Below are 26,585 nucleotides of genomic sequence, written 5' to 3'. Positions count from 1 at the left end.
CTGCAGACAGTTTAAGAGGGATGCATGATTAGATTGCAGCAACCTAAATTACGGCCTTATCATTAGTACCCCACTTCCACCTTGCTAGCGTCTGAGTCGGAGTGGAGCTCTCTGCCCTTTACTGATCCAGTCTCTGGCCCATCCATCTGGCCCATCAAGAGTCACTCTCATTTCATCAGTCTATAAAACCTTTGAAAAATCAGTCTTAAGATATTTTTTGGCCTAGTCTTGACGTTTTATCTTATGTTTCTTGTTCAAAGGTGGTCGTTTTTCAGCCTTCCTTACCTTGGCCCTGTCCCTGAGTATGGCACATCTTGTGCTTTTTGATACTCCAGTAACATTGCAGCTCTGACATATAGCCAAACTGGTAGCAAATGGCATCTTGGCAGCTTCACGCTTGATTTTCCTCAATTCATGGGCAGTTATTTTGCGCCTTTTTTGCCCAACACGCTTCTTTCAATCCTTTTGGCTATTTGCCATGAAACGCTTGAATGTTCAGTGATCACGCTTCAAAAGTTTGGCAATTTCAAAACTGCTGCATCCCTCTGCAAGACATCTCACAATTTTGGACTTTTCAGAGCCCGTCAAATATCTCTTCTGAACCATTTTGCCAAAGAAAAGGAAGTTGCCTAATAATTAAGCACACCTTACATAGGGTGTTGATGTCAGTCACCACACCCCTTCTCATTGTAGAGATGCACATCACCTGATTTACTTAATTGGTAGTCGGCTCTCAAGCCTATACAGCTTGGAGTAGGACATGTATAAAAAGTATCATGTGATCAAAATACTCATTTGCCTAATAATTCTGTACACAGTGTACACCAATCTCAATGTATTCTATGTGATGTATATACTGCAGAGTCTCAGTGTATCCTATTTGATGTACATATGTCACACTTGCTGGGTACAGGAAACCTGACACACAACAGAAATACGACAAACAGTACCATAAGGGAAACAAAGGGGGCACTATAACAACGGGGGGCCCTAGCGCTAGTGAGAGTGGTAGATGGGACACCTACTGCACTCACCTGCAGCTGTCCGTACTCTCCTAGCCAGGCCCTATACAGTCTCCTCAACTGTTGCTTAGCAGTAACCTGTGACCCTGAGAAACCCTGTAAATGCCCTGCCTAGTGTGGTGGCAGGTGAGGGACGCTAGCCCCACCCCTGCACTAATATGAGACAAGGAAAGGTAAGACAAACAGGGGAAAACAGCAACAAAAAATGAATAAAGTCCGACTTCAAGAACACTCCTAAATAGGACCTTCCACCAAGGCGGCCAGAATACAAAGGATTTGTATCTTCACCAGGGAATGCTGGGAAACACTGCTTAAACCAACAGAGGTGTACCTACAAAGCAGCTGCAGTTGATGTGATCTGCTAGGAGCTGCTGGCAGCAAAACACATTAACTCCTAAGGCACAAAAAGAAATGAAACAATGTTTAAAAATAGAGCCTTAGATGGTAACGAGTGACTCTAGTCCTGAACTTGTGACTAGTATTCAAAGACAGAGAGAAGATTGTGACAATATACAGTAGTCTCGGTGTCTCCTATGTGATGTATATACAGCAGTCTCAGTGTCTCCTGTGTGATGTACATATACCAGTCTCTGTGTCTCCTATGTGATGTGTTAACTGTAGACCTCCCACAGCTTGAACTCTATAAATTATATGACCAATGATGAATTTCCCACTTTGAGAACACTTGTGTAATATACATCTGTGTTTCAAAAAACTTACTGCTGCGAGTTCTTTACAAAAGTTATCACAAAGATGACTGCTGACTGTGCTGAAATTGCAGCCTTTACTCGGATCCTTATGTGGACATGTTAATTTGACCTTAGATTGGCAAATATGGTCATTATACCTGGGTAAAACTGATAGCTCCGATCCAGTAGGCAACATGTGCCTGGGTTAGCACATAGTCAACAATTTGCCTCCTTGGTCTCTGCCCTATTGTGGGACATAATGCTAATCGTTTGCAGTATATATACTTACTATCATTTGTGTGTGTGTGTAATTGTCCCTAAAATAAAATGCCCAATGAGGGGCCACATAGATACGAGTGCCATTTTAGTGATAAAAAAAGGGCTAAACATTAGGCAACATGTCTCTACTCCCACAGCTTCTTTTTTGAGGATGAGATGTTATAGAAGCAGGAAGCACATCATTATGGAACTGATGATTTTTCCAGACAAAGACTTACAGTAAAAAATCTCTGAAGTAAAATTAAACAACATTATTTTAAATACTTGCAGATTTAGGGAAGCGGACATAAAAAGGAAATGCACAGCTATGATTGATTGCACGTATGCTAAACATGGCTGTTAATTGTAATGAAGTGATGGTTCACTGAAGGAATGGTCATAACTATGTTCTTCTGTCATCTGGAAGAAGTATAAAACCTGGACTACGACCTAAAATAAAAAAGTGGCAAAATATTGAGTTGGGCCAAATGAAGGGGGGTAAGCATAAAACCTCAGATTGCACTCGCACTAGTGTAAAACTATGGGGCAGTGTCCATCTGCTATCTTTTTCTCATGACATGTCGGAATGAGAAAAGAATTGCAGCATGCTGCATTTGGCAGCGAATTTCGGTTCACATGCCCCCATACAAGTCAATGAAACATCGCACTTATCTGAGTGCAGTGTGGTATACAGCGAGACAGGTAAAGAAGAGGGAGAAATGAATCTCTCCCTCTCCTCCGCAGCTGTGATCAGTCGCATGACTCTCTGCTCATGCTCGCAGCAGAGCTTGAGCCGAGGGTCGTGAGTATATCACTTCCAATGCTCTCGGAATCGATGCGCAAATGGAGCCGAGGCGGTAGACTCATACAATATATCATCTAGGAAGGTCCTGGGAGCGGACACATGAGAAGACCCTGTGCAAGAACAGTGTATGGGCCCTTTACAGTCCAATAACTCAGAATAATGCACAATTCCTCCTGCTTTGTAGGTGAAGAGCCCTCCTCACCTCTCAGGTCTCCGTGTGGCTGCAGAAGTAGCACTAATACCATGTCTGCCCCCGGATGGCACAAACACTTGTCCGCCCCCGGGTGGCATTAATGGCATGTCCACCCCTGGATGGCACCGATGGCATGTCCGCCCCCTGGATGGCACTAATAGCATGTCAACCCCCGAATGGCACCAATGACATGTCCGCCCCTGGATGGCAATAATGACATATCCGTACCTGGATGGCACTAATAGCATGTCCACCCCTCCATGGCACTAATAGCATGTCTGCCCCTGGATGGCACTAATGACATGTCTGTCCCTGGATGGCACTAATGACATGCCTGTCCCTTGATGGCCCTGATGAGATGTCGGCCCCTGGATGGCACTGATGGCATGTCCGCCCCTGGATAGCATTGATGACATGTCCATCCCTTGATGGCACTAATGACATGTCCGTCCCTGCATGGCACTAATGACATGTCCGCCCCTGGATGGCATGTGTCCCCTGGATGGCATTAATGGCATGTCCGCCCCTGGATGGCACTGATGGCATGTACGCCCCTGGATGGCACGTCCGCCCCTGGATGGCATGTCCGTCCCTTGATGGCACTAATGACATGTCCATCCCTGCATGGCACTAATGACATGTCCGCCCCTGGATGGCATGTGTCCCCTGGATGGCATTAATGGCATGTCCGCCCCTGGATGGCACGTCCGCCCCTGGATGGCACTGATGGCATGTCCACCCCTGGATGGCAATGATGGCATGTCCGCCCCTGGATGGCAATGATGGCATGTCTGCCCCTGGATGGCAATGATGGCATGTCCACCCCTGGATGGCATGTCCGCCCCTGGATGGCACTGATGGCATGTCCACCCCTAATAGCATGTCCGCCCCTGGATGGCATGTCTGCCCCTGGATGGCACTGATAGCATGTGTCCCCTGGATGGCACTGATAGCATGTGTCCCCTGGATGGCATTGATGGCATGTCTGCCCCTGGATGGCACTGATAGCATGTGTCCCCTGGATGGCACTGATAGCATGTGTCCCCTGGATGGCATTAATGGCACGTCCGCCCCTGGATGGCACTGATGGCATGTCCACCCCTGGATGGCAATGATGGCATGTCCGCCCCTGGATGGCAATGATGGCATGTCCGCCCCTGGATGGCATGTCCGCCCCTGGATGGCACTGATGGCATGTCCACCCCTAATAGCATGTCCGCCCCTGGATGGCATGTCTGCCCCTGGATGGCACTGATAGCATGTGTCCCCTGGATGGCACTGATAGCATGTGTCCCCTGGATGGCACTGATAGCATGTGTCCCCTGGATGGCACTGATGGCATGTGTCCCCTGGATGGCACTGATGGCATGTGTCCCCTGGATGGCACTGATGGCATGTGTCCCCTGGATGGCACTGATAGCATGTGTCCCCTGGATGGCACTGATAGCATGTGTCCCCTGGATGGCACTGATAGCATGTGTCCCCTGGATGGCACTGATAGCATGTGTCCCCTGGATGGCACTGATAGCATGTGTCCCCTGGATGGCCCCTGTAGTTATCTAATCTGAAACCTGATTCAACCCTAAAGAAGCCTTCCTACTTCATAGCCGCATCATACCCGTGGTGTGCGGATTTCCGGTAATGTTATTCTCGTGAGGGCCTGGAATATTTTTGGCATTAAAAGCTCTTAACAATAATACATAGAAATGGAAATAATAAAGCAAAAACAAACCTAAAATTGCAGGAACAATTATTGGGCACAATGTTGTGTATAGAACTTCATAGTTACAAAAAATGTTGTTGCATCTTGAAGTCCATAGTGGTGAAGACACTGGAGGAGCAAACTAAAAACAAGTCCTGATTAAATGATTTCTCCAATAAATTACTCCAAATAAGTTGTAGAAAAATATTTTGTTTTGTTTTTGTTTCTATGTTCTCCAAAATCCGCGTCACCAGATGCGGCAGGTGATGACAATGTGCACAGCGTCCTGCACGGGATGAAGGCACAGGAAGAAACTTCCGAATGACGTCATTGAGGTGGGAGGAGCGTTTATACATGTGGGCGGGGCGTACAGAAATGTCATAAGTGGGCGTGGTGTATGAATGTTTACCTTAGCGGCTTTCCCCGTAGTGGGCGGAGTTATTCGCAGGTCTCGTGCAGTTTATGTAGTTATGGCTCCGCCTCTTCGGGGGACGGACATCGTACGAGGTTGAGTCACCGGCAGGAAATTCCGGACCGGCGCTCGGTTGTTGTGGCCGGTTTGCCCCGGGGCTCCCCGTTATGGAGCTGAGGTATTGGGGTGGTGACTGGGGTCTACCCTCCGTGCACCCCGAATGCCTGGTTGTACTGGTAAGAGCGGCGCAACCCAGAAGATGTAGCAGTGGACAGGTGCACCCACCATCATTGCGCTCTGCACAGACATCCTGACGTGCAGTGTTCTGCAACCCCCCCCGGCCTGACGTGCAGTGCTCTGCACCCCCCCCCCCCCTCCCGGCCTGACGTGCAGTGCTCTGCACCCCCCCCCCCTCCCGGCCTGACGTGCAGTGCTCTGCACCCCCCCCCCCCTCCCGGCCTGACGTGCATTGCTCTGCACCCCCCCTCCCTCCCGGCCTGACGTGCAGTGCCCTGCACCCCCCCCCCCCGGCCTGACACGTGCAGTGCCCTGCACCCCCCCGACCCTGACGTGCATTGCCCTGCAACCCCACCCCCACCCCTCCGGCCCTAACGTGCATTGCTCTGCACCCCCCCCCCCTCCCGGCCTGACGTGCAGTGCTCTGCACCTTTCCCGCCCTGACGGGTACTCCTCTGCTCCCCCATCCCAGCCTGACGGGCACTCCTCTGCACCCCTTCCCTACCCGGCCAGACGGGCACTCCCTGGCACCTCCAGCCTGACGGGCACCCCCTTTCCTGACGGGCATTGCCCCCCCTCCCCCTTTCCCGACGGGCACTTATCTGCACCCTCGGCCTGATATGCACCCCCTTTCCTGACGTGCACTGCGCTGCACGCCGGCTTGAGGCGCAGTGACATCCATTTTCACACGTACTGGGTACACAGACACACGTAGACTCATTAAAATCAATGGATCTGTGCACACCTCTGTTTTGAATTGGACCGTGTGTCCTTGTGGCGCACATGCATGTCCGTGTGCTCCACATGGCGACATGTTCGGTTTCTGCCGGGTGTCGAATGGACCGCACACCGATGTGATCCTTGTGACATCAGTGTGACACGTACCAGAGAAAACACAGGTGACTTATAAATAAAGAATTGTTATACCTACCTGTCTCCGGCGCTGCTGTCTCTGCCTCTGTTGTTATTTCCGGCCCCCCTCATACATATTCACTGCACTCACCGCAGACCTGGAAATAACAGCAGCATCGGGGACAGGTATTTATACCAGATCATGCTAAGTGTGTGCTGTCCGGATGTTACACGGATAGCACAGGGACATCACTCTGAACAAACACATATGTACCGTGCAAAATGTTATCGTTTTGCACGAACGTGTGAAGGAGGCCTTAGGCAGGGTTCACGCCATGGTTTTTTTATTGCTTCTCAGTGCGTACAGTGGTAAAAACGTCCAAAATACCCATTTAGTTTCCTTCTGTCTCCATGAGAACATTTTCGCCTTCGATACGCAAAAAAAAAAAAGTAGATTGGAACAGTAGAAAATGTTATTCTATGCACTGGCATCCTACTGAACGGTATAAACCGTATTTTTTTGGATTATAAAACGCACTTTTCCTCCTAAAAATTTGGGAGGAAAATGAAGGGTGCGTCTTAAAATCCGACTATAGCTTACTGTGCGGGCGGCTTCCTCTCTGTGCGGGCTGCAGTGGCTGTATGGAGCAGGCCGATGCGGCGGGGTGTCCGAGGTGCTCTGGGTTCAAATGATGGCGCTCGGTGTCAGTGCGTGGCAGATGGAGCTCTCGGCTGAGAGCTCCATCTGCGCATGCGCCACTTCGAGTGCCATTTCTTTGAAGCCAGGACCGCTGACAGAGTATCTGGGACACCTGCTGCACAGGAATGCTCCGCACAGCCACCGCAGCTTCTGCTGCCAGGACAGACCCCACCGCTGCCAGGACATACCCCACCAGCATCGCCCCTGCCTCTTGTGACTCCACCACCTCTGCCGACACCCTCTGGTAAGACAACACCGGAGTATAAAGCCTGCTTTACACCTTACGATTTTGCATACGATATCGTATGCGATCATACCCGCCCCCATCGTTTGTGTTGCACAAACGATTATTTCCCGTCACACATACTTCCCCTTCATACGACCTCCATGTGGGCGGCGAACATCCACTTCCTGGAGTGGGAGGGACATTCGGCGTCACAGCGACGTCACGCGGCAGCCGGCCAATAGAAGCGGAGGGGCGGAGATGAGCGGGACGTAAACATCCCGCCCACCTCCTTCCTTCCGCATTGCCGGCGGGAGCCGCGGGAGGCAGGTAAGATGTGTTCAATGTTCCCGGGGTGTCACACACTGCGATGTGCGCTACCTCGGGAACATTGAACAACCTCACGTTCAAGTTTTAGGAATTGAACGACGTGCATGCGCTGAACGTTTTAACGTTCAATCGCAATCGCACGTAGCTACAATATAACTTACGATGCCGGATGTGCATCACTTACGACGTAACCCCGCCAACACGACGTAACCCCGCCGACACGTCGGAACATATATTGTAGCGTGTAAAGCCCGCTTAAGACTGACCCAATTTATGTTTATTTTTACCTTTTTATCTCTAAATTTAGGGTGCGTCTAATAAAACTAAAAATACGGTACTTCCTTTTTAGAGTGGGACTCTATAGGCGATGGATGGTTTGTTTGATGTAAATTTTGAAATTGGATCTTAGATATGATGAGGACAGGGTTTAAGTTTTGATAAAATTTCCCTTCAGTTTCAATCAGAAGAATTTGAAACATTTGTTATCTTGATATTCTCGATATATTACCGTTTTATAGCATTTGCTGTTCTCTCGAACCCAGTTAGTTATCATCATTTCCAGTTGGAGTACAATCGGGTCAGTGTTGGCCATCTTGGCATGTGAAGAATGTACATGACATCTTTTTTGTGCTGGAAATCATTGTATACGTAGTACGATCTCTCACGTCACTGTGCAGATATGAAAGTGCAAATAAGTTAGTTACGTTTCTGATTTTTATGTTCTTGTGCTAGGCCTCATTCAGGTGTTGAGCAGTCACATTAATGTTCTGTCTGTGATAGATCACATACCCACTATAGTCTATGGGTGCTGTTCACATATCTCATTTTTTGTGGACCATTTATTTGCAAAAAAAAAAATAAAAATCAACAGACATGTCAGTTTTTGATCTGAACCTCATATCAAAATTACCCATACAGGTCTATGAGTCCGTGAAAATCACGGAAAACAGATGGATGGCATCAATGTACAGAAGCTTTGTAGTTCATTTTATTTTATTTTTTTTTCCTATCCGTGAAAAGACACACTCACCACTTATAAATCTCGGATCCAACACACAGATGAAAAATAGTCTGTTTTTTATGTGTCCACATATCATTTTTTATTCTTGCTCTTATAATTAGAGAGGCGCGAACCCGCAGATGTTCTGGTCCGGCCGGACTTTAAAAAAAAAAAAAAAAAAAAAGTCTGGTTCGGGATCGGGTTTGAACCCGAACATCTGCCCGGATGCTTAACCCCATATAAGTCTAGGGGTACCCGAACATTACCTGTAAAAATAAAAGGGTGAAAGCAGGAGACTATACTTACTGAGCCTCCCACGCGGCTGTAACACTATTTCCGAGTCAGCTTATCAGTCCTCATACATATTCACTGCTTTAGGCGCTTGTTAAAAAAATGGCATAGGGTCCCTTTTATAGTGATACCAGAACAGATAAAAGCCATGGCTACATGCTGCCACCCCCAGCCCTGGGCTTATCTTGGCTGTGTATCAATTTTTTTTATTAATAATAATAATAATAATAATAGTAGTAGTACCTAATAATTATTATTATTTAAATATTTTAAAAAATGACATGCGATGCCCCTAATTTTGATACCCAGCCAAGATAAATCCGATAGATGAGGGCTGGTATTCTCAGGCTGGGAAGGCCCATGGTTATTGGGACCCACCAGCCTCAGGATAGCAGCGTGTATCCGCCTAGGAATTGTCGCATCCATTAGATGTGACAATCTCAGTGCTTTACCCAGCTCTTCCAATTGGCCTGGTGCTGTGGCAATCGGGGTAATAAGGGTTTTGTTTTATTAATCTTAAAGTTTATGGGAAATGTTTTTTTTAGCACTGCACATGCCCAATTGCTCAGACTGTTCTAGTAAAAACAGATTTGTTCAAAATGTAACAAAAATGGATAGAATCGGAAGCCAGTGTTTTTAATTAATCCGTCAAATGGAACCATTCAGTATCTGCTTTTTTACATGCTATTTTAATTGGATCTGGTACAAATGGCTCCCATATGGACATCTAAACATCATTATAATTGTGAGCTTTCATTAAATAATTTTCTATTGCCACTAACTCTTGTGTAGCAGGGATTGAGATGGAGGGGCTGCCCAGCAAATTCCCTCCCCACCATTTCACTGTGCATTACATTGTAGGGGAAATGGTATTGTAGGTTGTATTGTAAAATTGCTGCAAATTGTGTGGTCAATTTGTGAACAGTTTTGTTTGGTCAGTGTCCATGCAGTCGTGGCTCCTAAGTCATGCCCCACTCCTGCGCAGTGTGAATGATCAGGCGGTGACCTTGCTTCACTATGTATGCTCTACATGACGCTGGGGCTGACTTGCAATCATGTAGTGTATGACTACTTCTGAGACTGGAAACCTCTGATTTGGCTATTTACAGGTAAACAAGTAACATGTTAGATTTATTTTTTTTTATGCTGAAAGTGAATGCTTTACAAACCAATTATCCTTCATAAGGCTACGGCAGCAGTCCAGAGGCTTTATATATGATGACAGGTTCTTTTGAGTGATAAAAATATCCTATCCACAAAGATATGTTTCAAGCAAAGGCTTAATAAAATATGATGATGTGCTGCTCAAACCCTGTGACCGCTGCAGCCCATCACAGGCCACAGTGGTGCTGCTGCTTGTGGAGTGGTGACGTCTCCTCTTCCTGTTTAAGGGCGCAGTCACATGGCTATGTGACTCATTCAAGGATCACATCACAATGCTCGTACTGGTCGGCGGCTCTCCTGACCCATGTGTGATAGCTGCATAAAAATACACACTCAGGTCAGGATCCAGCACAGGCCACTCTGTTTTCTGCACTCAGGGCACAGTCCCACAACTGTATGACTTATCCAAGTATCGCATCACAATGCTTGGATTGGCCCGCAGCTCTCCTGACCCGAGCGTGTATTTCTATGTAGCTATCGCACTCGGGTAAGGAGAGCCACCGGCCAATCCAAGCATTGTGATGCGATCCTTGGACGAGTCATACCATTGAAACACAATTATATGGCCAGAGCAAGCAGATCAATCAACCCAAGAAATGAATAAAATATATCAAAATATTTATTGGGATACATTAAAAAGACATATATAACAGACATTACATATAATAGAGGTCACAAGGAGTACACAGATACAACCCAAAAGCGGGGGAGCAACCAGATGACAATGGTGTTTTAAATTATATATAGTGTAGGCCAGAGAAAAAATGGGCAAGTGAGGCTACTTTCACACATCCGGTTTGAGCCCTGCGGCTCAATCCGGCTGTGAAAACTATGCAACGGATGCGGCGAAAACACCGCATCCTTTGCATAAGTTTTTACATGCGGCCCGTCCGTTTTTTTCCGGTTGCGGCATGCTACTGAGCATGCACAGTGGAAAAAAACCGCATGCGGCGACCGGATGCGTTTTTTTTCCGCATCGCGCCGCATCCGGCCTCCATAGGTATGCATTGAAAAATGCGCCGCAGCGGCCGGATGCGGCGCGATGCGGTGTTTTTTGCCGGAGCAAAAAACGTTGCAGGGAACGTTCGATCCGGCCGCGGCATCGGCTAAATCTGCCGCATGCGGCCAAAACCGGACCGAACGCAAGCCCCTGCGGCACAATACGGCACTAATGTAAGTCTATGCAAAAAAAACCCTCAACCGGCGTTACAAAAGCCGGTTGCGGTTTTTCTGCAGAACACCGTATTGTGCCGCAGAGCAAAAATCCGGATGTGTGAAAGTAGCCTAACTAAATACATATATCACAACTCTATTTTAAAGTGTGCAATTTTTATTAATATTCATTAAAATGTACCCACAAACAGACACACAAACATATAAATGAGAATGGCTCACGTTATCCTTGTAAATAACCAAGGAGTTTTATATACACACTCACTTTAGGAAAGGGAAGGGAAACTAGTATAGCCCTATAAGGGTAGTGTATCCCTACCTAACAACGGAGGGTATGACACCATAGGTTACCGGGCGCCCCCGTTCCACGTCGGCTCTCCCTCTCCCTGACCCTGATATAGGGATGGGATGGAAAGCCCTATAGTGGTGCTTGTACAGTACAATATATATGAGTTCCCAAATGGTAATACTCCTCCCTGTATTGTTTTCCTTAGATCAAGAAGGTATCAATTTACTGATCTATAACCAGGAATCCCTATTCATGATACTAGCACTGTACAAGATGTATAGACTTCTATTCCTAATAAATTATCTTTATGCAAGGTAGTGATCCATAAGACTTATTTACAACCACATATGTTACAGGGTGGTATACCCCAAACATATATTACAGTCACCTAGAGTCATATCACAAGGGGCTGAGATAATCTCCCCATTCTACCTCAGGAGCTGAAAGAAAAATGGGATATAGACACCCCTGCAAATTACTGCAAAAGAGAAAAGGTTGCTCCAATCATATTCTATAAAATATAGTATAACAGGGAGAAAAGATGAATTACTTCTCTGAGAAGCAGGAATCCATTACAGCCATGGATTGTTATTGAACAGGACCCGCTGCCGTCTCCCCTTAGCCTCCTGATGAACCTCTGAAGGGAGAGGAGAAACGTGTTGAGGCCTGGCAGGCCTGGATTCCTGCTTCTCAGGGAAGTAATTAATCTTTTCTGCTTTTATGCTTTGCTCCTGGGGTATAATGGGGAGATTATCTCAGCCCCTTGTGATATGACTCTAGGTGACTGTAATATACTTTTGGGGTATACCACCCTGTAACACATGTGGTTGTAAATAACTCTTATGGATCACTACCTTGCATAAAGATAATTTATTAGGAATAGAAGTCTATACGTCTTGCACAGTGCTAGTATCATGAATAGGGATTCCTGGTTATAGATCAGTAAATTGATACCTTCTTGATCTAAGGAAAACAATACAGGGAGGAGTATTACCATTTGGGAATGCATATATATTGTACTGTGCAAGCACCACTATAGGGCTTTCCATCCCATCCCTATATCAGGGAGAGGGAGAGCCGACGTGGAACGGGGGCGCCCGGTAACTTATGGTGTCATACCCTCCGTTGTTAGGTAGGGAAACACTACCCTTATAGGGCTATATTAGTTTCCCTTTCCTAAAGTGAGTGTGTATATAAAACTCCTTGGTTATTTACAAGGATAACGTGATCCATTCTCATTTATATGTTTGTGTGTCTGTTTATGGGTACATTTTAATGAATATTAATAAAATTGTACATTTTAAAATAGGGTTGAGATTACATGTTAGTCCCTTTTTGAGCACTCTACCCATCTATTTAACTCTGTTAGTTCTTAAATACATATATCAGTACAAATATTCAATATATCAGGTACAAAGTGTCCATACATTTATCAGTTAATACGGCAATATAATGCACGGCTCACCTATATGGAGGTCCCCACATGCAGCCCGACGCGCGTTTCGTGAGATGCTTTGTCAAGGAAGGAGTTGTGTGACTGCACCTGGAGTACAGAAAACAGAGCAGCCAGTGCTGGATCCAGGTAAATTTCGGTAGCTATCATTTATTTTATTACAGCTTCAAGCCACCAGTAAACTTCTCATTTTTTCCAGATAACACCTTTAAGTCATGGCTTTTCACTAGGATATGTCATTATTTTATGATCCTGAAGAAGCTGAATCTCGGATGATTATTTTGCAGTTCTACACCAATACTGCTTTCTCTTCATTGCATTGTAAGCTATTAGGCTGTGTTCAGACATCCGGTGTACGAACTAGCCCTTGTTTCTGACAGTCTCATAAGCATATATGGGACTGTCAAGTGCCGGTCAGGAGACCCTTAGCCGGTCTGTGCATCGTGGCCCTTTCAAACACCATGAAAAACAGATGTGTGAATCCAGACTGAGACTCTGTGTGGCCCATTGTAAGTGGGTCCAGTTGCAAATTCCTGCACTTTCAGATGGCCATGAACACCGCTGTGTAGGGTATGAAGCATTGCTGCCCCTTCTTTTTCAGGATAGGTTGGGGATCCCAGAGGTCGGACCCTTACGGATAATTGATTACATTTACAGCATCACTTAGTGAGATGTGAATTGCTTTTTAAAGAAACTATTAACTGAGTGGTTATTGGGTATTGTGTGCAGTAGCGTCCATATACTATGGGGTAACTACCACGATTTCTGCCTTCCGGGCTGCCAGTTGTACTGTACTGAGTTTTTTACTTTTATTTATGTGAATTCTAACCATAAATATATATTTTTTTTCGTAACTTTTTATTTTGCTTTTATCTTCTAGGCCTATGCAAAATTTAGTGGTGCCCCACTGATATTAAATCCTGTGGATTATACCTGGGCAGGTACACAAGGTAGGTTTTGTGTATCACATATTCTTGCAGAGGACCCATTAGGTGATCTACTTTAACAAATCAGAGACCTGCTCCTTAATTGGAGATATCTAATTTTTCACACTTAGCTCAGCTAGTGTGACACGAGTCAATACACACGGACATGCAGTGAGGCAGAGTAGTCAAATTTTCTGCGGTCAAATACCAAGAGAGCATGACTGGGACTAACAGGATAGACAAAGGCGTAGTTATGTCACAGTTCGGGGGTCAGAATACCAGGATGATAGCGGATCAGAGCAAAGGGGTAAGGCAAATGGATGGTCACAGTAGGTCCAAGATCTGGCAGCAATAGGTCTAAGGAAAACACTAAGAAAAGACAAGCGCAATAGGATCTTATCTTTGAGAAAACCAGTAATACTGAAGTCGCTGAGTGTTCACCTGTTGGGGGTTGTGTACCCACTACCAAGGAATACGCTAAAAAAATTTGGCTGCTGCGGCCCCTTGGATTGCAGAAATAGATAACAGGAGACAAAGGGTTAAAATCTGGGCTGCCGCTGGATAAGAGGTGAAGAGGATAAGCCAGGTAAGTGTATTTCTAGCAGTTTATTAGCTCTGCGCATTCAAAGTATAAATTTATTTTTCAGGACAGAAACTACTATATTACTATAGTAGATTTTAACTCTTCTTCTCCTGTTAATTATTTCAGCAATAGGTCAAAACACAGAGCACATGTAAATAAAGCCAACATGCACCAATGGGCAAAATGCTACGACTAGCAGTGATCTTGGACTAACTGCTCAGTTAAGTAGTTGAGCAATCGCAGGGAACTGAGAACACCTGAAGAAGCCCAGAAGCAACTCCAATGTAAGTGCTCAGCATAGAGCACAAGATAAATATGATCCAAAATGTCATGTAAAATGTGTCCAATAAAGGCTTCAAATCACTGCACACAGAAAAATAATCTCCACTCAGGTTTGTCATCTGTCAATGGAAGTATAGGGGGCTTCCATTTACTGGTAACACAAATGCTCTGAAAAAGAATTTGTGGTGCCCCCTCCCTTCAAAACACACAAAATAAATAGTAGAATTGCATATTTTTCACCATGTTACTGTATATGTACTGCATATGGTAAAAAAAAACTACTACTCTTTAAAGAGAATCTGTCAGCATGATTTTCTAATGTAAAGACATGGCTATAATATAAATTAAATTAATACCCTTAGTGAAGAATTCTGCTTTGTTCTTCTTTAATCAGTGTTTGAAATTTTCTGCTAATTAGATTTCAGTACACAGGGGCCGGACTGTACATTGGAGCTTCTCCTCCCCGTCTTTGATTCCTTGGCCACTCGATTGCCTTCAGTCTGTGAGTGACTTCCCTCCTCTGTTTGAAATCTGAGAAGTAACCTGTCATTCATAGACTAGATAGAGGCGAAGGGGCTGGGGAATCACAGATAGGGAGGAGACTCAGGCCCCTGTGCACCGAAATATAATTAGCAGGAAACCTTGTGAAAAGTTTGCAACAAATTTGAAAAGTGAATTTTCATCCTTGCTGTATCCCATCTGAAACAGAAAAAGACATTTGATGAAGAAATTTGATTTCTGTAGAATAATGAAGAATATGTGGAAAGGGAATTAACATTGCATTCTAGGGACATTTCCACTTGAAGAATTGTCTATTTAATATACGTACATGTTCTGGATAGCATTACTAGTTTACACTGAGATATTCCCTATCCTACTCACATAGTCGTTACTTACTGTGGAAAGAACGCTTACTAATTAGTTTTCTTTAGGTGATAGGGGATTTGAGGGGATTGTGTAACCTCTTTCTCCATTGAAGGGTCTGGTATTTAAATAAACATATAGTTTTTTGTTTTATCTTAGGCATGTGCTGTATACTCTGATTAAACCTGCCTGGCTGTTTTGATGTCCTTATCCCAGATTACAAGTCATTTCTTATTACTCACTTGTAATTAAACATCAAGATGTCTGCATGGTGTAGCTATACATTAAACCTTTGTGTTCGCATGCTTGTTCTGCTTTGGGAATAATGAGAGATTCTGATAAATTTAAAGGGAACCTATCACCAGATTTGGAGGTTATAACCTGCGGCCAGCACTAGTGAGCCCTTTCATATAGCATTCCAAAATCTAATATATAAAGCTGTGTGTGTGTGTGTGTGTGTGTGTCCGCTAAAGGAATCCGCACCGTCGCATTTACAATCACGAAATTTTGCACAGACACCCCATGTGACTCAGGGAACGTCATAGACTATGTATGGGAGGGAAAATGTAACCCTGCGCTTTACAGTTACTCTCCAAAAAACATGCCTTAATTAAACTGAATGGAGCTGGGAGCTACAGGCTATTAATAGCAACTGTCAGTGGTTGCTATAGGAACAAAATAAACTGTTAGTATAAGAAGGTTATGTGTGAGGGAATATGACGGTGGGGGGGGGCGGATAGAGAGAGACAGCCCTGGAAAGAGGCAGACCGGGCAAAGAGGCAGACAGAAAGACACACACATAGAGACAGACGCAGAGACAGAGAGACAGACAGAGATGGAGACAGACTGATACAAATACAGAGAGAGACAGAGACATAGACACAGACAAGGAAAGAGACAGACAGCGACACACAGACAGAGACTGGGAGAGAGACAGAGAGACAGTTACTATCCCAGGCAACGCCCGGTTACTACAGCTAGTACTGTATATAAGAGCCCAGGCTGCTCTGTAGAACATAAAAATCACTTTTATAATACTAGTCTACGGGGGCAGTCCGGTCCAGCGCCTCCTCTCCAGTCTAGCTCCTCCTCTCTGCTGCGATTGTCGTCCTCCTTTGACCAAACCCAGTAAGGATGACGTGTCCTACGTCATCCACACAAACCAGCATTGTGGTTCTACAGGCGCTTTGATTTGCCCTACTCAGGGCAAATCAAGGTGGTGTAGTGCGCATGCGCGGGCAGTCTTTCACCTTTCCTCACGCCTGTGGATTACAGTACGTTGATGTGCCCTGAGCAGGGCAGATCAAACAGCACCTGCGGAGGACAGCGGTGCTGGCTTGTTTAGATGACGAAGGACATGTCATCCATACTGGGCTGGGTAAAAGGAGGATGGCGATCATCGCCGAGAGGAGGCGCCGGTCCGGACTGCAGCAACGCCCATCAAACCAGACCGCCCTGTAGATGAGTATTATAAGTGATTTTTATGTTTTACAACGCAGCCTGGGCTCTTATATACAGTATTCTGGAATGCTGAATATAAGAGCTCACCTGTGGTGGCTGCAGCTTATAGTCGCCAAGTCTGGTGACAGGATCCCTTTAAAGGAGAGGTCTGGGCTTACTAAAACAAGTTATTTCCTATCTGCTGGATAGATGAAAATTAATAGATCATTGTGGGTCTCACAGCTAGGACCCCACCAATGGCCAAAATGGGGGACTTATATCCACCACTTTCCCTGACTGCAAGAGTTAAATGGAGCTGCAGGTCGCACATGCATCCTGCCACCCCATTTAACTCTATGGTGATGATCAAGCTAGCCTACAGCAATAACAATAAGCATAGAAAATACAAACACCTATCCCCCGCCCAACCTTTAAACCTGTGTGAATTCTAAGTATAAATATACACAATCATCATATCTTTTTATATGAATGCAAACAGAAGAATTTTCTAGGGAAAAAAAAATTAAAAATATGGTTCATCCTCCTCACCTCCTCAAGATCAATCACATGCTATATCTTGTGTAGCAGAATCCTGTCATTAAATGGATTGGGGGCATTCATCAAGCCAACATATTTTTTGCTGTATTTTACTTTAAATTAACCCCTTTATTCCATTGCTATAAGCAAATTACCTTGATCACAAACTCCTCCATGCTTAGGCGGATGTGCTATAAGTTGGCCATATACAACATGCAGGCTGCTGGCAACATGCGGTGCTCTGAAACAGGAAGGTCCTCTACATATTCAAGCATACATACAAGTGGGGATAAATCAGTATTAATGCTAATTAAAGCTTAGGCAGCAGAACTGGCAAATTGATAAAGGGGTGCTTGCCTCCAAGGACTTGATCCAACAGTTAAAATCAATCTGTCAGCAGGTTTTTACTACCTTATGTGAAAGCTGCATGATGTAGGCAAAGGGAACCCTGATCCAGCTATGTATCATTTAGTTTACTGGGTGTAGCAGCTGTGACAGTTTATTTTATTTAGCATGCCACAGAGCTGAGAAAGCTAACCCTGTTCACACAAGGCTCTCTGTATACAGTGTCCATTGCCAGTGAGCTGTTTATCACAGGAGTGGGCGGATTCTGACTAGCTTATGTAGTCCAGCAATGTTAAAAAAAAAAAAAAAATCATTGGGAGTAAATAACTGCATGAAACTTGATAAGAGAAGCATCACTGAAATCTGGGTTTTAACCCCTACAGAATGCTGTCTTCAGATTACATAGCAAAATCCTGCTGACACATTCCCTTTAACAGATATGGAGAGGGAGGTAGCACATCCAGTGAAGTTAACCTTTTATTAACCCATGCCATATATGCTATTAATGAGATCCACCACTCCGTTTCAAAATACCTCCAATTTAGGACATGTCCACATCATATGGATCAGTACGCTTTATTATACAACAGTTATTACAAAAGGAAGGATCTCAGCCCATCCTATTTAGGAACAATGGAGGTCGATATAATCATACAGCATATATACAAAGGACATGTGTGTTATTGAGAGCCGCAAGATTCTACTTAATATATCTTTCAACTGCTCCTCTTCAATGGCATGTCCCATTTTTTCCTAATATGTACTATATGGTTTTAGCACTTTTCCCAAAAGGTGATGACCTACCATTGAGGTAAACTCTCCGCTATACTCTATGAATGCAGCACAAAGCTTTGTGGATGCCGCAAGAAGAATAGACAAGTTATTCCTGATAACCGCTCCAGGCATTCCGAACCCTGATGCGGTTAAAAGAAGTGACAAAGCACAGAACACATGCACAGCAATATCGTTTTGAGATTGCTGTGCATTAGATCCAATTTTTTAGGCAGTTTTGCAGGGATTATTTCAGATGGATTTCGGGCAGAATGTGACTGAAATACACTGTGTGCAGAATTATTAGGCAAATGAGTATTTTGATCACATGATAATTTTTATACTTATTGTCCTACTCCAAGCTGTATAGGCTTGAGAGCCAACTAACAATTAAGTAAATCAGGTGATGTGCATCTCTGTAATGAGGAGTGGTGTGGTGTAATGACATCAACACCCTATATAAGGTGTGCTTAATAATTAGGCAACTTCCTTTCCTTTGGCAAAATTTCTCAGAAGAGAGATTTGACGGGCTCTGAAAAGTCCAAAATTGTGAGATGTCTTGCAGAGGGATGCAGCAGTTTTCAAATTGCCAAACTTTTGAAGCGTGATCACCGAACAATCAAGCGTTTCATGGCAAATAGCCAACAGGGTCGCAAGAAGCATGTTTGGCAAAAAAGGCGCAAAATAACTGCCCATGAATTGAGGAAAATCAAGCGGGAAGCTGTCAAGATGCCATTTGCCACCATTTTGGCCATATTTCAGAGCTGCAACGTTACTGGAGTATCGAAAAGCACAAGGCCTGCCATACTCAGGGACATGGCCAAGGTAAGGAGGGCTGAAAAACGACCACCTTTGAACAAGAAACATAAGATAAAATGTCAAGACTGGGCCAAGAAATATCTTAAGACTGATTTTTCAAAGGTTTTATGGACTGATGAAATGAGAGTGACTCTTGATGGGCCAGATGGATGGGCCAGAGGCTGGATCAGTATAGGGCAGACAGCTTCACTCCGACTCTGACGCCAGCAAGGTGGAGGTTGGGTACTGATATGGGCTGGTATCATTAAAGATGAACTTGTGGGACCTTTCGGGTTGAGGATGGAGTGAAGCTTAACTCCCAGACCTACTGCCAGTTTCTGGAAGACAACTTCTTCAAGCAGTGGTACAGGAAGAAGTCTGTATCATTCAAGAAAAACCACATGATTTTCATGCAGGACAATGCTCCATCACATGCATCCAACTACTCCACAGCGTGGCTGGCTAGTAAAGGTCTAAAAGATGAAAAAATAATGACATGGCCCCCTTGTTCACCTGATCTGAACCCCATAGAGAACCTGTGGTCCCTCATAAAATGGGAGATCTACAGGGAGGGAAAACAGTACACCTGTCGGAACAATGTCTGGGAGGCTGTGGTGGCTGCTGCACGCAATGTTGATCGTAAAGAGATCAAGCAACTGACAATCTATGGATGGTAGACTGTTGAGTGTCATCATAAAGAAAGGTGCTATATTGGTCAGCAATTTTTGGGGGTTTTGTTTTTGCATGTCAGAAATGTTTATTTCTAAATTTTGTGCAGTTATATGGGTTTACCTGGTGAAAATAAAGAAGTGAGATGGGAATATATTTGGTTTTTATTAATTTGCCTAATAATTCTGCACAGTAATAGTTACTTGCACAAACAGATATCCTCCTAAGATAGCCAAATCTAAAAAAAACCCACTCCAACTTCCAAAAATATTAAGCTTTGATATTTGAGTCTTTTGGGCTCATTGAGAACATAGTTGTTGATCAATAATAAAAAAAAAATCCTCTAAAATACAACTTGCCTAATAATTCTGCACACGGTGTACACTGTGTGCACATAACCTGTACGTATTTCACACTTTTCAATGCATATGGCAAAATGTGCATAAAAGTTGCATCCTTCCGCAACAACCATTTCACAGGGGATACGCCAAGTAGGAATATACTGTGTTTAGGTTTATTTTTTCTTTTAAATGTACTCTTTATCTTAGTTTTCGGTACCTATCACATAGGCTAGGAACCCTTTATGTCCTGTAAGGATGCAATGTTTTGTTATGGAAATTACTTTATCTGGTGTTTTTCATTTAGTTGCAGTGCCCACATTAACATGTGAGGACGACATTATTACCCAACCTGTCAACATTTTAAGCTTTTTTAGGAAACAGGTGAGTTGCAATTATGTTGTTTTATAGCTTATGATGACTGGATTTGTAAACTGATGGGCTTTTATTATAAGACTTATGTTCACACAGTGCATCTTTTGGTGCGTTTTGAGGTCACAAAGATGCACCCAAGGGTAAGTTCACACAGTGCGTTTTTCGGGTGCGTTTTTGGCCTCAAAACTGCATGACTTTGCTACCCCCAGCAAAGTCTGTGTTTTCATTCTTGCTGTCCGCACACAACTTTTTTTTTTAAGCTGCGTTTTTGAGCTTAAAAAAAAAAATGGACATGTCAATTCTTCCTTGCGTTTTTCTGCGTTTTCCCCCCATGCAATGCATTGGAAAAACGCAGAGATCAAAAACTCATCAAAACGCGGTAAAAACGCATGCGTTTTTTGCCGCGGGTGCGTTTTTGTGAGTTTTTAGAGGCCAAAAACGCAGCGTCAAAAAAACGCAGCGTGAGCACATGGCCTAAATGTATTTCCTTCATCTAGCAAAGTCTATGAGATTTCTATTTTGCTTGCATTTTGAAGATGCAGCATGTTAATTCTTTTTCCAGTGTTTTTGAGCCCCTCCAGTCAATAAATTTGACTTAAACACAAAGCATGATGTAATCCACACGTGGTCCCACGTCGATTCCAGCTTTGCTACATCTCAATAACAGCATGTAGCCATAAAGCAGGGGTGGGGAACCTTTTTCCTGCCGGGTGCCATTTGGAAATTTCTACCAACCTTCGGGGGCCGCACAAAATTATCAACTTGAAAATTACCCTAATATATTTGGTCAAACAATTAACTCACTGACGGCTGGAGCTTCTACTCTTTGGTGCAGCTGTAATATTAGGCGATGTTGATCTTTTCCAGGTTTGAGTTGTCTGGGACTGCTGTATATACATCACAGGAGGGTATGGGGGCATATACACCACAGGGGAGGGTTGTGAGGAATATAGAACACTGGGGAGGCTGGGGGCATAGACATCACTGGGGGGTACATACATCATTGATGGTGAGCACAGACATAGCTGGGGGGGGCATAAACATTGCTGGGGAGGGCTGGGAGGAATATACATCACTAGGGAAGCAGCAGGGCATAGACGTCACGGGGGTACATACATCACTGGGGGTATATACACATCACTGGGTTTCACAGACAAGACTGGGGGGCATAAACATTGCTGGGGTTATATACATAGCCGGGGGCAAACAGCCCTGGGGGATGCCGGGGGGACACAGACAGCCCTGGGGGAACAGAGAATGATGGAAGAGGCTGGAGGCACAGACAAACCTGGGGGACGCTGGGGACACAGATGACACAGAGAAGGATGGGAGAGGCTGAAGGCACAGACAGACCTGGGAGAGGGTCGGGGCACAGATCACTGGGGAGACTCAGAGATCACTGGGGAGACTGGGGGGGGCACAGAGATCACTGGGGAGACTGGGGGGGCACAGAGATCACTGGGGAGACTGGGGGGGGGCACAGAGATCACTGGGGAGACTGGGGGGGGCACAGAGATCACTGGGGGGGGCACAGAGATCACTGGGGAGACTGGGGGGGGACACAGATCACTGGGGAGACTGGGGGGGGGCACAGAGATCACTGGGGAGACTGGGGGGGGCACAGAGATCACTGGGGAGACTGAGGGGGGCACAGAGATCACTGGGGAGACTGGGGGGGGCACAGAGATCACTGGGGGGGGCACAGAGATCACTGGGGAGACTGCGGGGGGGGGCACAGATCACTGGGGAGACTGGGGGGGGCACATCACTGAGGAGACTGGGGGGGCACAGATATCACTGGGGAGACTGGGGGGGCACAGAGATCACTGGGGAGACTGGGGGGGGCACAAAGATCACTGGGGAGACTGGGGGGGGCACAAAGATCACTGGGGAGACTGGGGGGGGCACAAAGATCACTGGGGAGACTGGGGGGGGCACAAAGATCACTGGGGAGACTGGGGGGGGCACAAAGATCACTGGGGAGACTGGGGGGGGGGCAAAGAGATCACTGGGGAGACTGGGGGGGGCACAGAGATCACTGGGGAGACTGGGGGGGGCACAGATCACTGGGGAGACTGGGGGGGGGCACAGAGATCACTGGGGGGGGCACAGAGATCACTGGGGAGACTGGGGGGGGGCACAGATCACTGGGGAGACTGGGGGGGGGCACAGAGACCACTGGGGAGACTGGGGGGGGGCACAGAGACCACTGGGGAGACTGGGGGGGCACAGAGATCACTGGGGAGACTGGGGGGGGGCACAAAGATCACTGGGGAGACTGGGGGGGGCACAAAGATCACTGGGGAGACTGGGGGGGGCACAAAGATCACTGGGGAGACTGGGGGGGCACAAAGATCACTGGGGAGACTGGGGGGGGGGCACAAAGATCACTGGGGAGACTGGGGGGGGCACAGAGATCACTGGGGAGACTGGGGGGGGCACAGAGATCACTGGGGAGACTGGGGGGGGCACAGAGATCACTGGGGAGACTGGGGGGGGGCACAGAGATCACTGGGGGGGCACAGAGATCACTGGGGAGACTGGGGGGGGGGCACAGATCACTGGGGAGACTGGGGGGGGCACAGATCACTGGGGAGACTGGGGGGGGGGGGCACAGAGACCACTGGGGAGACTGGGGGGGCACAGAGATCACTGGGGAGACGGCACAGATCACTGGGGAGAAAGGAGGGGAGCAGAGTGCTGGGGGGGGCACAGGCAGACCCGGGGGAGCTTGGAGGCAGTTAGAGAACCGGGGGAGGCCTGGATCACTGAGTGCTGGAGGTGGCTGCGGGCATGGAGAGCGCTGCCGGCGCACAGAGAGGAGCAGTTGCCGCCGGGCACAAGGAGCCGCCGCCACCGGGCACAGGGAGCCGCCGCCGCCGGGCACAGGGAGCCGCCGCCGCCGGGCACAGGGAGCCGCCGCCGCCGGGCACAGGGAGCCGCCGCCGCCGGGCACAGGGAGCCGCCGCCGCCGGGCACAGGGAGCCGCCGCCGCCGGGCACAGGTAGCCGCCGCCGGGAACTGGGAGCCGCCACCGGGAACTGGGAGCCGCCACCGGGAACTGGGAGCCGCCACCGGGAACAGGGAGCCGCCACCGCGAACAGGGAGCCACCGCCGCCGCCGGGAACTGGGAGCCGCCACCGGGAACAGGGAGCCGCCACTGCCGCCGGGAACAGACCTGGGGGATGATTGGCAGTCAATCCTCTCCTGTTTGATTTTAGCGCTCCTCACGCCGACCCCACCTACAAAGTACGTCCTCACGTAGGCAGTGCCAGCGTGGGGACGTAATCTTTCAGGTATAGGAAATGCAGCGTTCAGCATTGAACGCACTGTGTGGGGTTTTAAAGGGCCAGCAGCCAGCAAGATGCGGCTGCCGCCCCAGCACTGCAGTCCCCGGGAATCAGCTTGGGGGCCGCAGGAAAAGTCGTCGCGGGCCGCATACGGCCCGCGGGCCGGAGGTTCCCCACCCCTGCCATAAAGCATGACTGCCCGCTGTAAGCTCCAGGGAGAGAATGAATGAGCCGCGATAACTGGTTGCAGGCATGCGCTGTCACACATGCTGGGGGCGTAGTTTACTGCAACCAATCACAGAGGCCAGGCCAGCCAGCGGGTGGGGAATGCAGTGCATATGGGTGAGCAATGATGACCGGTCCAAGGAGGCCGCAGGAGCAGCGTACATCCTTATGGGAGCAGTTTACAGCCACGACGGAGCTTTGGTAAGTATGAAGCGCTCGCTTCATTCTTCATTCTTATCTTCATTATTTTTCCTTTATTTTTTATTTCTCGAGTACCGGACCCTGATCAAGCACCTGGGCAATTTTGAAACTGCGTATCTGGACTTTTCCACTCACCCATGAAAGCACCACGTGAGAGAGGGATCCGCCCAGCAAGGACAGGAAACCATTCTGAAATAAAAGGGCGGTACCTCTCCCCCTCTTTAGTTGGTTTCCTGTTCTTGATGGGAGACCTCATTCTGTGAACTCTGTACAGATGAAATTGTGTGCCAGAAGAGGCATGAACTCGCCCAACCCCGTCCGGTGACCGTAAGAACAGGCTGGGTCCTGTGGTGCTTTTCTTCGGGGTTGGAAGCGCCGTCCACCACCCCTCTGGGGACCTGGTGTCCGTGCGGGTGCAGGTGGCTCAGACCGACCGATCGAGGTCTCGGGACCGCTGCACCATCCTCCCCCTCGCCCCGCTGCTGCTCCCGTCCTCAGGGCTGCGGCCTGCAGGTAAGCCTTCTGGGTATGGGGCACGCTCTGTGATGCGCGCCCAGAGCATGCTGGGTGAACAGGTGTGCTGGGTGACGTCGCAGGAGCGTGCCGGAAGGCAGGGCGGAAAACATGGCGGCGCCCATGCAGTGTTCCTGGCGGTATGGGCAGCGGTGCCCTGGGGTGAGTCGCCAGGGGGAAGGAGCTTTTCGGGACCAGAAAGGAGGAAAATGACCTCTGGCTGAAGAAGCACTTGCTGCTGCCCACATTCTTGATATATAAGCAAGGATGGTTGACCTTGGGGAGATCAACATCCAACACCATGGAGACACCATCACGTTTTTCTCAACGCAGTGATTCTAGAGCAATGCGCCCTGGGAAATATTCACAACAAGAAATCCTGCAGAGACACCATCACATGTTTCTCAACGCTGGCAGGAAACTAGCCAGGTCTTTCACCGGGAAGGAACAACCACGGGAAGAGCAGTCTCCAGTCAAGGAGACCACCTATGCCAAACATGGTATCCATCCACAGACAGCTGTTTCGGGGTATTTGCCCCTCATCAGTGTGGAGTAGGAAACTGGCTAGTGGGAGCATTGCCTAGTAGAAGACTACATAAGCAAGGATGATTGACCTTAGGGAGATCAACATCCAACACCATCACGTGTTTCTCAACGCAGTGATTCTAGAGCAATGCCCCCTGGGAAATATTCAAACCAAGAAAGCCTGCGCAGACACCATCACATGTTTCTCAATGCTGGCAGGAAACTAGCCAGGTCTTTCACTGGGAAAGAACAACCACGGGAAGGGCAGTCTCCACTGCGTTGAGAAACACATGATGGTGTCTCCGCGGTGTTGGATGTTGATCTCCCTAAGGTCAACCATACTTGCTTATGTAGTCTTCTACTAGGCATTGCTCCCACTAGCCAGTTTCCTACTCCACACTGATGAGGGGCAAATACCCCGAAACAGCTGTATGTGGATGGATACCATGTTTGGCATAGGTGGTCTCCTTGACTGGAGACTGCCCTTCCCGTGGTTGTTCCTTCCCGGTGAAAGACCTGGCTAGTTTCCTGCCAGCGTTGAGAAACATGTGATTGTGTCTCCGCAGGCTTTCTTGTTTTGCACATTCTTGATATGGCTAAAGACAAGCAACAGCGCTCCCCAACACCTCATGGCTGTAAGGCTGGTAGTCATCCCAGCCATGGCTGCCAGAGGTCCAGGTCTTCCCGTGGCTCCACCAGGAAGGTGGGTAAGCCAGCGCGGCCTCCAGATCTGGTACCCGTTGATCTCGTGGATTGGTAAGTGATCTTCATGAATGTCACTATTATTATGGGTCCCTTGTGGTTTTTATTGTAAAAACAACTAGGTTGCACCCAAAAACGCAACCTCTAAGCGATAGAGTCCCCGGGGTTTCTGCTAAACTCAGATCGGTTTTCCATTCTGAAATGCAGGAATCGTTATAGACTATCCTGAAAAAAAATATATAAACAAATACATCCAGACCCATCCTTTCAAGAAGGAATCTGTACAGTCCGACATCAAACTGTTACATCACAACTGCTACAGGGTGGTAGTAGACCTCAGAGGCCTAATACCATGTTCCTATTCATCCGGACCATCGAAGATATTATGAATAGTTCTATCCATCCAGG

General features: G+C 47.1%; 1 protein-coding gene across 2 annotated transcripts in view; it reads left to right on the top strand.

The window, feature by feature from the left end:
- The first annotated feature begins 5,135 nt into the window (after nucleotides 1-5,135).
- MTX3 (metaxin 3) overlaps nucleotides 5,136-26,585 on the top strand; it is a 53,069-nt gene continuing 31,619 nt past the window's right edge. The window contains exons 1-3 of one of the 2 annotated variants that reach the window (XM_075325808.1): nucleotides 5,136-5,317; nucleotides 13,674-13,743; nucleotides 20,654-20,730. In XM_075325808.1, coding sequence (XP_075181923.1) covers nucleotides 5,249-5,317; nucleotides 13,674-13,743; nucleotides 20,654-20,730 — 216 coding nt within the window. In that variant the 5' untranslated portion in view covers nucleotides 5,136-5,248. The remainder of the gene's footprint in view (nucleotides 5,318-13,673; nucleotides 13,744-20,653; nucleotides 20,731-26,585) is intronic. The other variant, XM_075325800.1, reaches the window with a different exon arrangement.

The sequence above is a fragment of the Anomaloglossus baeobatrachus genome, chromosome 1 (genome assembly GCF_048569485.1).
Source record: "Anomaloglossus baeobatrachus isolate aAnoBae1 chromosome 1, aAnoBae1.hap1, whole genome shotgun sequence".
NCBI classification, from domain to species: domain Eukaryota; kingdom Metazoa; phylum Chordata; class Amphibia; order Anura; family Aromobatidae; genus Anomaloglossus; species Anomaloglossus baeobatrachus.
This window is presented reverse-complemented; position numbering and strand designations above follow the sequence as displayed.